Source organism: Siphateles boraxobius, unplaced genomic scaffold (assembly GCF_051911475.1).
Source record: "Siphateles boraxobius isolate OS27281-9 unplaced genomic scaffold, OSU_SipBor_1 18, whole genome shotgun sequence".
NCBI lineage: Eukaryota > Metazoa > Chordata > Actinopteri > Cypriniformes > Leuciscidae > Siphateles > Siphateles boraxobius.
In genome coordinates, this window is record NW_027508788.1 from 5026413 (window position 1) to 5039882 (window position 13470).

General features: G+C 38.2%; 3 protein-coding genes across 11 annotated transcripts in view; 1 reads left to right on the forward strand and 2 right to left on the reverse strand.

Annotated features, from left to right (window-relative positions):
* The first annotated feature begins 778 nt into the window (after window positions 1-778).
* On the forward strand, window positions 779-3071 carry ndr1 (nodal-related 1). Its single transcript, XM_077232992.1, has 3 exons — window positions 779-1107; window positions 1813-2567; window positions 2669-3071. The coding sequence occupies exons 1-3, from the start codon at window positions 837-839 to the stop codon at window positions 2819-2821; spliced, it is 1179 nt and encodes a 392-aa protein (XP_077089107.1). The 5' UTR covers window positions 779-836; the 3' UTR covers window positions 2822-3071.
* A 61-nt stretch (window positions 3072-3132) lies between these two features.
* On the reverse strand, window positions 3133-6894 carry eif4ebp1 (eukaryotic translation initiation factor 4E binding protein 1). The gene is made up of 4 exons (XM_077232994.1): window positions 6691-6894; window positions 6394-6590; window positions 4789-4983; window positions 3133-3844 (listed from the first exon to the last, which is right to left on the reverse strand). The coding sequence occupies exons 2-4, from the start codon at window positions 6527-6529 to the stop codon at window positions 3813-3815; spliced, it is 363 nt and encodes a 120-aa protein (XP_077089109.1). The 5' UTR covers window positions 6530-6590; window positions 6691-6894; the 3' UTR covers window positions 3133-3812.
* Window positions 6895-8299: 1405 nt separating this feature from the next.
* ank1b (ankyrin 1, erythrocytic b) overlaps window positions 8300-13470 on the reverse strand; it is a 73090-nt gene continuing 67919 nt past the window's right edge. For 6 of the 9 annotated variants that reach the window (XM_077232977.1, XM_077232980.1, XM_077232973.1 and 3 more), the window contains 4 exons: window positions 13134-13419; window positions 12946-13026; window positions 11579-11670; window positions 8300-11397 (listed from right to left, as the gene is read on the reverse strand). In XM_077232977.1, coding sequence (XP_077089092.1) covers window positions 11602-11670; window positions 12946-13026; window positions 13134-13419 — 436 coding nt within the window. In that variant the 3' untranslated portion in view covers window positions 8300-11397; window positions 11579-11601. The remainder of the gene's footprint in view (window positions 11398-11578; window positions 11671-12945; window positions 13027-13133; window positions 13420-13470) is intronic. The other 3 variants (XM_077232981.1, XM_077232975.1, XM_077232974.1) reach the window with 1 other exon arrangement.

Sequence of the window (13470 nt, forward strand, 5' to 3'; positions counted from 1 at the left end):
AAAGAAAGAAAGAAAGAAAGAAAGAAAGAAAGAAAGAAAGAAAGAAAGAAAGAAAGAAAGAAAGAAAGAAAGAAAGAAAGAAAGAAAGAAAGAAAGAAAGAAAGAAAGAAAGAAAGAAAGAAAGAAAGAAAGAAATTATCAGTTGGGTTCTATGGGTGCTTCTCAAATCTAGCTTATATAAAAAGATAGCCTATAGGCTAAAAGATTATTTTTTGGCCACGCTATAGCTGGAGTCGGAAACAAAAATCTACAAGAATATTGTGTAATCATCATAACATGCAGTAGGTAAAGTCAAGCAGCCAAATGATGCGGTAACATGAATATAAAAATGTTGCTGTTATAATGTGGAGATTTCCAATGACACAATAATTAATTAGCCTATGTATGATGTTCTTATGCGAAATAGAAACGACATTACTTCCTCTAATTTAATTCAAACTAAGAAATAATCCAGCATTTGGGGTGTTTTTCTCCTTTTAATCAAAGGGGCATTGATGAACAAATGTAGTCCACTAATATTATTGTTTAAGTACACTATCAAAAGAACCTTCAATACACAGCGCTCGAGGAGAAGATTTAATGTTTTCACACCCCTTTGACGCACAAAAGACTGTTGGTTTCGATACACGACGACCCAGGGACATGTATCCCTTTATGGATCACAAGGACACTTCAAAGACCCAAAGGACCTCACAGACCATCAAAAGACCAAGTTTCTATAAGTGAATTAAGATGGCCTGGCAGCATTCATTACACTCACTTTCCAGGGGACGGTGTCGGAGCAGGATCTCAGAGACAGGCAATCCCTGCGTGGTGGATCTAAACCTAGATTTGACATGAGGTGGTTTATCTGCGGGGTCCTGAGCGCAGTTCTCGCGCTGGTGAACTCCACAGTGTCCTTTCCTGGATTCCACGATAAGTTGAGGAATATGCGAGCACCTGGGAAGAGCGGCGGAGGTCAGGCGGGTCAGAGCCGACACAACAGCAGGTATCCGCTCTACATGATGCACCTCTACCGGACCTTTCTGACCGGAGACGACAAACAAATCAGCCACGAAAACCCAGCTCTTTACGAGTCCGATTCGGTATTGAGTCTTTTCGCCAGAAGTGAGTTGGCTTATACATTTTTTTTATCTTAAAATTAATTTCAAACACATTATTTGTAGGCTACATTATACAACGTTTTACAATAGTATGCCGATATATTTCCTATTTTTTAGATGTTTCTTATGATAATATATAGGCCTATACATACAATAAATTGATAACATTATTTTCTATAAACAAAGATGAAATAAAGCGACAGAGACATTTAGCGTGGCCTGTCGCCAAATGGAAAATCTTTAAATTCTTCATACAGAACTCCTGTTCTATCAGTAATAATAATAATAATAATAATAATAATAATAATTAAAGTGTAAAACAATATGCACATTTATTTCGTAGCCGTGTAGCCTATGCGGCAATATGTAAAGTCAGCCGTTGGTCATGATCGCAAAACAAATATCTTCAGGTTGATACAAGATAATTTGATAGGTAGTAGTTTAGCTGGTTCTAAGCTATTAGCCCAGTCACGTATTATGTTTATTAGTTAGCGTGTGTATTAGCTGCAAGACGTCTGTTTCAAAGTGGTTTGGGCAGCAATACACATCTCAACAATAAGAACTTTCTACTTTATTAATTGCTTGTCCCGAATATACCCATGTGTGAAAACATCCTTTAAGATAATTAAGCACCACACTTATCCTTTCTAGACTGTTTAACTAACGATCCCTCGACCGGTAACTAATTTCTTGTCCAAATATTTTTCAGGTTTCCATCAGGTTGGTGACAAATTAGCCGTGACATTTGACATGTCCTCCATATCAACAAGCGACGACGTCCAGCGATCTGAACTTCGCATTCGCCTTCCAGAATTCACCTCTGAGATTGCGGTGGATATCTATCATGAATCCAAACGAGAGTGCGACCGAAGCCCCTGTGACGAAGTAGGCCAACGCCTTCACCTGGGCAGCGTGAAAGCCAACCCAAGTGACCCATCCTCCCATTCCTCCTGGAGGATCTTCAACATCACAGCGCTGCTTAAGTACTGGTTGCACCAGGGCCAGAGCGTTTCCTCGGAAGAACCCGTCCAGGTGTCTTCAAGTGCTGAGAAAGAGGGGCACGAGAGTTTCCAGCATTTTACAGTCAACAGGGTCATGATGGTGGTTTACTCCAAGCAGAACCAGGCAAAGACGTCCACCCTCATCCAGACTGCGGAGCACTCCAAGTATGTCGCTCTGGACCGGGCCGTTGGTGGAGGTGAACCTGTGCCTCGGCGTCACAGGAGGAACCACAGGACTGACGACAGAGTGCGAGACGCAGCAGCAAGCATGATTCCAGGTGTTTCGCAAGAAGGGGAGAAGAAACCTCTCTGCAAGAAGGTAGATATGTGGGTGGACTTTGATCAGATTGGCTGGAGCGACTGGATCGTTTATCCGAAGCGCTACAATGCCTTTCGATGTGAAGGTAACTGCCCTACACCCGTTGATGAGACCTTTACTCCAACCAACCATGCCTACATGCAGGTAAGAATCTTTTTAAACCTTTGATATAGTCGTGATTATTACTTTAAAATGTTTTCTGTTTGCTAGACTGACTCTAATGTTTGTTGTCTTGTCATTTGCAGAGTCTTTTGAAGCTGCACCACTCAGACCGCGTCCCATGCTTGTCCTGCGTACCCACCCGTCTGGCTCCTCTCTCCATGCTCTACTACGAGAACGGCAAGATGGTCATGAGACACCATGAAGGGATGGTTGTAGGAGAATGTGGCTGCCACTGAGTCTCCGAACCCCAAATGAACTCAACACTAGCACTTTCGGATATGCTACTCAAACCTGGAAAAACATATTTAAGCACAAATGAATGCAAAATTTTTCATTTGTACAGTATTTTCACTTGGAATAATTGAAGCATCCTGCACTGAGACACCTGTATTACTTGATGCTATTTTTGAAAGCTTTGTGTGTTTACCTAATTTGTAAATAGTAGAGTATGTAAATTACCAAATGTAATAAAATGTTTTCTTAATGGTTACGCCTCGTGTCATGAGTTTGAAAATCATCAGCAGCAAATGAATAAGCCAAACACTTGTAAATTCTCTGGTGTTTATTGATTTTTTTATGCTTAAATGTCTCTTCACTTAATATCAGGGAAGTTAAGAGAATTTCACAGCAAAAAAAAAAAAGCATTTTACATTCTGTTGAGTGACACTTTAGGTGAAAATACTCTTCAGGATAAACAAAAATTAGATTTTATCATTACAAAAAGTATCAATGCCAGATGGAAAGTGGTCAAATTCAGGTATGCTAAATTTATAGGAGTTGGCATCTGGATTATCCTCCACATGACTCTTGTTGAGACAACTACCAAGAAAAGGTGTTGCTCCCCCTACTGATCATTCTGCAAAACTACACAAATCTGTATCAAATAAACAATGTCACATGGTGGCCTGTTGGATGTCCCCCATGTCTTAGGCAGATGTATAGCGCTTGGGATGCACTATCTGACATCTGAGATAGTGGCTCTTTCAGGCACAACAGTGTTAGCTGATGTTGAGAATCTGAAGTAATGGCTTTGTGCGCGTCTTGAGCGACAGCATCCATACAGGAAAGGAAAATATCATATGGACAGTAGATAAATGAAAAAAAAAAAGAAAGACAGATGACGTGGAAGGAGAAGTCTTCTGTGCATTTATCCTCTCAGGGAACAGTTGTCATCACAGTAATATTCATTACAGTCGTCGCCTCTGTGTTGCATGTCCTCTATTGTAGTTAGATATCCATTTCAAACTGGGCATCCTCCCCTTGAAATCACAGAACAAAATTAATATTTATTGAACATATGTAATCCTATAAAGGCACATGTATCATATTTTATAGAAAATTCCACAACTCCTCTTAATTTATCAACATGATCAAAACTTTGCTGAAAACCTCCTGTACACAATCTACTACATGATTTCTTTCGTCTGATAGTTTGTACTTTTTTAGCAAGGAAAATGACTTTTAGTATAATAATAAAACTCTCCACCTGTGGTACACATCTTTTTGCTGTGAAATCTTTATTGATTTTTATGAAGTAAACGCAAAAATAACTTTTATATTGTTCGTAATATTTCAAAATGAACACTTACTAGACTAAAGAAACTTAGGTTGACTTAATTATCCTTTTTTAAGAAAAGTCATGTTAAAATGAGAGTGTGATGCATTAGGCATTTTGAGGAATGTTCAACTGAACAATTTCTGTATTATCTTAGTTTGGCAAGGCATTATGTGTTTAGCCCCCCCCCCCCCCAAAACACAAACTACAGCTTTGATCATAAAGCTAAGCATTTAAATATCATTTTACAAAAAAATATTATTGGAAGATATTTATATGCACCTCATGTAAGCAGTCTGCTATACTGTTATAAAGAATGCATTGATTTACATTACAAGCTAAACATCAGCATGAACATTCAAACATCAGCAATTGCACAAAATAGGATTTTGCTCAGTTTGGGCTTCTGAACAAAACTTAAATAATGAATATGAGCTCCATATTTTCATTGATCACACTATACAAGCCCAAAAGCTCAACAAAAAGCAAGTACGCAAATGTTTTTTTTTTTTTAACTGTCTAAAGGTTCAATAAAATGCTCCCATTTCAGATAAATAGCTTTTTTTTCTTCAGATTATTATTTAATATGTCAGTCTTTACAGGGTTAATAACTTTTAGCTTCAGTGCACATCTGAAAGTTGCTTTTACCTGCGCTCTTGTCCGCTAGGGGGCTGATGTTGTTATTATTGACCGTCTGTTTGGGGTGGGCCTTGTCGTTTTTAATGGTGACTGAAGGAGGACTGGTCACCCCCGGAATGTCAGGGAGGCAGCAGGGCGGTGTGCGGGCCAAAGGGGAGCTGCGACACTCCAGCAGGAACTTTCGATCATAGATGATCCGGGTGCCTATATATCATTTAGTAATCAAATAAAATACAGCTGAGGTTAAGCTATGTTAAGGAAACGATGGTCCTATAGCAGGGTACAAGAGCAGGGTTGACCGACAAGCCTGTGAAAACATGGAGGCCAGCCAGGTGCGTTTGGGCTTTGCTATGTTAATGTAGCGAGCAGCATTCAATCCCAGCATGTCTAAACATGTCCCTATGACGGTGCATTTTACAACATTCAAAAGTTGCATCATTAAAGGGTTGAGCTTTGTAAAGCGTCAATGTCTGACAAACTGCTTTCTCACATTTTATCCTAATCAGAATAGTGTTAAGAGAAAAGCACAAGCCAACGGGCTGAAATGGAGCAGTGTGAACACACTATCAGCTCCACTCATATCAGCCCCATTGAACCTACTGTGAACCTTCACACACACATCCTTGAACTACATTCCCTCAGCGAGGTAACGCTGATGAGTGCATTACAGCAGCACCCAGAAACATAGGTTTATGCATACTAAGCAATCAAGCTTGTACACCAATGAAAACACAAATGATAAACATGACAAAAACCAATAAAAAGTCACATGACAAAAATTCCCCAGGGCAATAACACACCTAATTTGTCCCATGATGTATAGAGCGTTACATCATGGCTGAAATGATGATCTGGGTGGACAAACAAACAGCTATTGATACACTGTTTACAATAACAAGAACAGTTGCCCTTATGAGCTAGAAAACCAGAAGTGCGGTGTACTTTGGAAAACCAATAGTCACATGCTTCGGGTGCTGTCACATCCTCTTTTGTGGTCGGTATACAATGTCAACTAAAAAAAAAAAATACTACATACACATAACAGACTTTATAGAATATGCATTTATATTTTCAGTTTTTCACAATTATTCAAGAGCCTTAAACACCATATCAGCATATCCCAAATCCACTTGAAGGTCGTTCAAGGCCATGAAACGGTTTAATTTGACAAAATGTCAAATAGGGAGGTATTTTTATTAAGGTCCCTTTCGACGACTTATACTTATTTAAATTAAATTTTAAATGAACCAACCCCTGTTTCTATCTTCAGAATTTTATATTTAAACATTTGTATAACTATATTTCTGCAATTGTAACGTGAGCAGACTTGCAGAACATTGTTTTGCAAGACAAATGCAAGATGCAGTCGTGTCATTAAAACAATGTTCTTATTATCGTGAAGATAACATTACTACATTTATTACCTGTTCACGGCTACAGTTAAAAGGCAAACCATACAAGACAAACAGGCTGAAGCATTTTGAGCACGCGCACCGCAGTCTGTCAAGCAGTACAAAGACAATGCGAGCGCGAGCTCTAAGATGCATCGCTATGTCGCGATCAAAACAAAAACAATGCCTGCACTGCGACGAACAGCAAGTTCGTGACATTTACCTCCAGGAGTCGTGCTAAAAAGGGTTCCTCCGGGAGTTGTAGAGTAATCATGAGGCATATGGGCCGCATCGTTGATTATGACTCGTCTGGTGGTCGGAATTGCCTGACTGGTGGTCTTCTGACTGCTCATGGACATTTTCAACACTATTGCAATCACAAACTCAGCCAGCTGCCTTTATCAAACAGTGTCTTTGCACCTTGAAGTAAAAGAGTAAAACAAGTTAGAACAAATTTTACTGGGGAAAAAATATATGTTAACAGCACTTCAACATCAAGTTACTTTCTCTAATTATTTACCTTGTCCGTTTGTGGCAAACTTGACTACATACAAAAATAAATACTACTATATATTTGAGCCTGTATTACACTTCATTCACACACTCACACTTGCAAACTAGCTCAATGCTAGGCTTCTCCGCGACCACGTTTTCTCTCTCACTCTCTCATGAACACAACACCACGCACTCAACAAAACATGAGCAGGAAAGGGCTATTTGAAACGGAGAATTGATGCACCGGCGCCCTCACTGGTATGCGTTAGTACTGCAAGAGAGCGATGGGAAATGTAGTCTTTCAGATGTTTACAGGAGCTTTTCTCCGTTACACCGATTCAAAAAAATACTTGACACTCGTTGTTGTTTTTACAATTGCAAAATTTCCACTTAAATTAATCAGAGATGATCACTATCATATATTTTCTATAAAATGCGATTGATTGTCTATACATTCGCTGGATATTTGATTGATTGTATCTTTATCAAATTAGGCTATTCTTGTTTTAAAAAATCTTTATTTTAAATAGACAGCATCATAATAACAAAATGGGGGTCGCCGCATACTTTTTGTCATTTAGTCATCATTGACTCACCCTCGTGTTGTTTCAAACCTATGAGTTTCTTTCTTCTGCTGAACACAAAAGAAGATATTTTGAAGAATGTTGGTAACCAGACAGTTGACGACATCCAATGTTTTGTTTTCCTACTATTAGACGGTGGGCCGAGGGGAGATTTCATGTTTTCAGACGATCTGTGGGGATGGATAACACAGTTTTTTATATATAACGTTAACCACTACACTTTATATGGAATTCAAAGAAATTCATACATGTTTGGAACAACACGAAGGTGGGTAAGTGTTTTGATAACATTTTCATTTTGATGTGAACTATCCCTTTAAATTTGTGTGCGACAAATTTAAGCCATAAAAAGTCTTAATTATCTTAAATTGTATAAGAAAAGTCTTAATTATCATTCCAAGAGGTCTTAAATTTGGGGACAGAAAACAGGAATCATGATAATATGGCTTAAGCGATGATTAAACATCAAAAGGTAATGATTTAACTGAAATCGCTGTTTCAAAGTAAAAGCACTCGTGTTCGTTCCACAGGCTCACGGTTTCAGAGCAATTCACAATGAATACCGCACATGTATGCCAAGCGATTGCTTTGATCTAGCCTACTGTTGATTAATTTTGTCAATGAATACTTAAAATGTGTTAAAGGCTGAAATGAGGTTCAGTAGTTTATAAAACCTTTTGTTTTTGTCATATTGAACTGTAAAGTTGTTTAAATGTGAGTTTTTACAGTAATTTTATAGTTTGGATGTAATAGATATTTCCCTACCTCGTTCATATGGTAGGCTATTAGTTTTATTTGTGCAGGTCTTAAATTTGATTTTACAAACCCTGCAGACACCCTGAGCTACTGCAAATACATGTGTTATGCAAAATATGTCTATTTAGTCAACGGCACTATTTTCTGTGTGACTGTGGAAATTAAATAGATGGAGGTGAAAATAAGTTTGAACCCATCCTTTACATATTCTACATATTCATCCTTTGACTTTAAAACTATTTATAAATAAATATAAATAATATTTGGCACATTCTCTTACACATGCACACAGTGTCACAATAGGTCACATCTTTCTTTATTAACTTTTGTAAATGATCTGAGCTGGTGTGCAGGATAAATGGTCTATACATTTCTTCATATTAGAATGATTCTGAATAAAAGGCTTGTATACATATTCAATGTTCGTATTTCCTCTCTCCGTTACAATAATAATAATAAAAAAGGAAATTAAAACATGTTTAAATAGCAACAAAGCCTCTACATTCCCCTTAACATGGGCATGTTCATATTACTGGATTCTAACTAATTTACTTAAAGTACAGCCATAACAACTCTAATAAGGGTGCATAGCATTCTAATTAAATATAGTTTGTCGTATATTTATACATATATTCTTTATTAAAAACATATTTTTCTGTGCATGTGCGCAGTTGCATTCCTTAGTACAGAGTAATATGATATTGCGTTTATAATGTCATTAATCCATTCTAAAGGAGTATAGGTGAAGTCTAGATTTTTGCAACAGTTAAACATTGTACATAAACTCTTTTTTTAATACATAATGATTGCAATGCCAAATCGTTTTGTTCCTTAAACCAAAAATAAATGAATGGAACAGGAATTTTGTCTCGATCAACAATTACAGCAGCGATAAGATATTGAACATGTAGGCCATCTATGTCCTTCATCAATTCCATTACGCATTTCCCAACACCCATGATAATCCTTATACTCCTTTTAGTGGACATAGGATTTACTGTTAAGTATGTATTAACTAGAATCATGGAAGAGAAATCATCTGTCAACACAAACCTGAGTGAACTGTAGAAAACAATATACAGTGAGGCAGAACTCATAAGTGTTTTAATGCGTTGGTGAGAAGGGAAGTGTGCAGTCTCACAAAGCACACTCATTTCATTGACTAAACCAAAACACTAGGATCTGATTAAACACTTCTTAAATATGAAAGTACAATCATTGTCATCCGTCCAATTGTCCATGCATTCCATAAATATTTGTTTGTAGTTTGGAGGATAAGTTCATTCATTCATTCATTCATTCATTCACTCACTCACTCACTCACTCACTCATCGACATCCATCGAATTAAACTACATGAGTCAGTATATCACGGTGTGCTCGTGACTATGTAAGCTACTGTGCTGTGATTAAATGCTGAGCACCATACCTGATTTCATTATGCTTGCCAGCCGTTCAAAAAAACCTTGTCCATTAAAGTGAAATAGCTACCGTTCAGTGAACTCGAGTTGGCATGTAGATCACATAATTGCATACGGTGTGAGATACTCATGCATGCTGTTATATCTCTTGAATCGTATACGTCTTACAAATGCTACTAAAATGTTGGGTTAATAGAGTATAGACTGAACACACAGGCGCTCGTAGACCGAAAAACACACGCACGCACACCGACAACAACGCAGTATTCCAACTGTTGCAGCACGTTTGATATTATTGCTTTGGTAGACTATACTTCAAGAGTTTTTGTGTATGTTTGGGCTATTTCATAGTAAAATAAAAAAGAATAACGGTGAAAATGCACATGCAAATGACATTAATAGGGAACCGGTAACATGAAGTTGCAGTTTAAGCTTCCCATTGTTACAATTAAACCTTGTTGGTATGTGTTGTGAGACATCAGAAGCCAAAAAGTGAGACAGACAGTTGTGAGTTCACAGTTCAGGGGTCAATTTTAAGGTGGACTTTCACAGTGCTGTCTGTATATTTATCAGTCTATTTTTAACTGTACATCTAAATGAAAAAAATAATAATAATACAAACAAAAAGAATAAATCAAAGATCATCATCAAAGTTTAAAACGCTTCCTTGTCACATAACTCAATCTGAAATCCCAAACATTACAAAGGCAGTTACTCAGAGATAGTCCCCAAGCCCCACACGTCACAGCTACAATCGTTTTTTTATTTTCTTCACCAGCACAGCTTGATTAATAATATAAAATCAATAAAAATGTCCGGGCCGAGTTCAGGCCCAAGAGAACAGTATGAAAAGCGGTGTTAGCCTGCATGCAATGCTACATTAGTCTCTGGAAATTTTCTGACATGACGGTTTTAGTTGAGCAGCTGAGCTACATATGAGGGTGAATGGATGGTCGGTAGGTCGGAGGTTAAGGTTGTGAACTGTCAGACAGAGAAAGCACGTGCCCTCCATAGGTTGCCATTTGGGTGTTGTACGTACGAAGCTACGCAACCTCCAACAAACGATTCGGTTCGGATTTGAAAGGAGGGGGCCTTTGAATTCAAAACAAGAGATATAAAAGTAAAAGGTGGCTGACAGTTCAAAGGAACACGGATACGCTTAACAAAGTGGAAATAAACACACACGGACGCTCACGAGCAGGAGAGCACAGTGGCTTGTTGTCATTGCCATGGCAAAAACCAAATGAACTCTGACCGATCCGGAAAAAAAAGCTCAGTACCAAGGAACAAGCGAGTACACATGCGTTAGATACCGACACACACGCACACACACCGACGCACATTCACATAGCATTAGAGTGCATATATCACATTGAAGAACAGGATAAAGGGCCAGTGGTAAAATAACGTGACGGGCTTAGCATCCACTATGCTGCTGTGTAATGACAATCTGTTTGACAAAATAAAGAACTGTTGCTTTTTGGGGGGTTTTGTTCCCAAGACCCCTTGTTTCAAGAGTCTCTCATTTTCAATATCAAAGGTCCAAAGGTTTCCCCCTTCCCACTGCCAGTCCTGGAACGGCCCTTTACCTTGTACCCCTTCAGTTTTTTAGATAATGACAGCTCATAGGTCATGCACCAGCAGTCAGTCATGCGTTTACAGTTGACAGGAAGCACTTTTTGTTGCTTTTTTGGGTGGTTTTCTTCACGTTTTTGTATAAAAAGTTCATGCCCTATGCTAGTTGTATGTTTTTTTGATTTTCTTCTGTTAAAAATGTTACAAAACTACAGTTAGAGAACGCCTCGTCCTTGTTTTCCAGTGACACTCCGTGGTTGCTTGACTGTAGGACTTGGGTGCGATGTGTTGTTCTTTCGCTGCATGTTTTTTTTTTTTTTTTTTTTATCGCTCCATGTATCGTTCTGTCTCCCAGTCGTGCGTAGGTGAAGGATGGTTTGGCAGTGGATGTTCGACCCTGGAAGAGCAATCCTTCATGAACAAATAGCTCCTTCAAAGAGACATTGTCTGAAGCAAAGTCACTCTAGCTAAAACATAAAACTGATGGCTGTATCGTTCAAGTTTAGCAAAGCTAGCTCTCCCCATGGGTTTTAAGTTGTTCCTTATGTAATGCACCAATCATTTTTCCTGTCCCGTACCTTCAGGACAGTTTGTGTTTATTTCAGTGCTTTAATCTCCGCAGACTGGAGCGCTTCACAGTCTGGACATCTCTCTTCACATCCACACCCAACTGGAGAAAAGGAGGAAGAAAAGAGAGGAAAAAGATGACCAAATCGAGTTTGAACAAATTTCATGACCTGAGATATAAACTCACACGACCTGAGATATAAACTCACAAATAAACTGTTTCTTGTTTTCCCTCGCATGTCTCATTGCTTTGAGGACAAGTGCATCTTTGAGCCTACATTCAGTACAAGTAAAATACTTATGTTCTGTTAAAATTAGATACTCTCTAAGACTCGAGTCGTATTGGAATTGGTGACTTGTCACTTTTAATAGAGACATTTTCGCTGTAAGGTGTCTCTACTTTTACTCAATTATGCTTTTCTGGTACTCTTTACACCTTTGTAAAAGATTTGTAGACAAGAAAATCTTAATAAAGGCTAAACATACAACTACTGGCGTAACAATGTAACCTACACAAGGGGCAAGTGAACAAAACATTGAACGAATCTGAGCAAATCTTTTTGGTGAATGGGTTCAAAAGAAGACACAACTACAGGACAGCCAATAAAAATATAGACATACTGTAAGAAATGTCTTGTAAAACAACCTTAAGTACATTGTGTGCTATCAAAATGTACCGCAAATTTTGTAAATAAATATACATCCATCATTCTTCATCATTAGTGTAAGCAGTGTGGTGTAAGTGAAAGTAGACATTTATAATGTTTGAATGTAAAATTATATTTCAAATAATGCTGTTTTTTAAACTTTATATTCATCAAAGAATCCTGATAAAATGTCTCAGTTTCCACCAAAAATATTAAGCAGCACAACATTAATGTTTTAAACATTGATAGTAACAAAAAATGTTTCTTGAGCAGCATATCAGCATATTAGAATGATTTCTGACGGATCATGCGACACTGAAGAAGGGAGTAATGCTGAAAATTGAGCTTTGCCAACACAGGAATAAATTACATTTTAAAATAAATTCAAATTCTATTCATATATCAGTTATTTTAAATCGCAATACTATTCCACAATAATACTGATTTTACTGTGTTTTTGATCAAATAAATGCAGCCTTATTTTAAAAACATTACAAAATATAACAGTCCCAAACTTTTGAAAGGTAGTTTATATAGAACAAGTGTAGTTTAACAATAACTAAGACAAAAACTATGATTAAAATAATATTTATGAAATATTAGAAAACAGAAACTACATTACCCATCAAAATTGATGAGGATAATCTCAAAAAGGTGAAATATAATCAGCAAGATCAATCAATATATTGGTTCAATACTATTATAAACATTAAAGAAAACTGAGGACCCACCTTAGTCACAACATTCCCATGCTCATCTGTGAACTGCTCTTCATGTAGATGATCACTGGTGAGATCTATCGGATCATCCTTCTGCAAGGAGGGAATAATAGTTAAAATATCATTATTGACTAATTGAAGTCAAGACTGTGTCCAACAACATGCTCTTTGCTCAGACTGGACAGGCCCAGGGGACACACCTGTGCCTTCCGCCTGTCCTGGTCCCATGCCCGTAAATCCCCCTCCTGACGGGAGAAGCCCAGCCCTTTATCAAAGGGCTGAGTGCCCAGCAGACGCCCCCGCAGGACCTCCGAATGGCCTGTATCACATACCGGTGTAAGCAGGGCCTCCTGTGCTACACGGGACTGATAGTGGTCCTGGGACGATGACATCATGGCCTCCATGGTCGTCCTGGCTTTGGGTTGAGACCAGCTTTGGAGGGGGTCTTTCTCCTGTGAATAAGGCTGGAAGGCGCCGCCCCCGGGCCTGCGGAGGAGGGATGGATAAAGATGGAGTAAATGCTATCTGTCTAAAGGG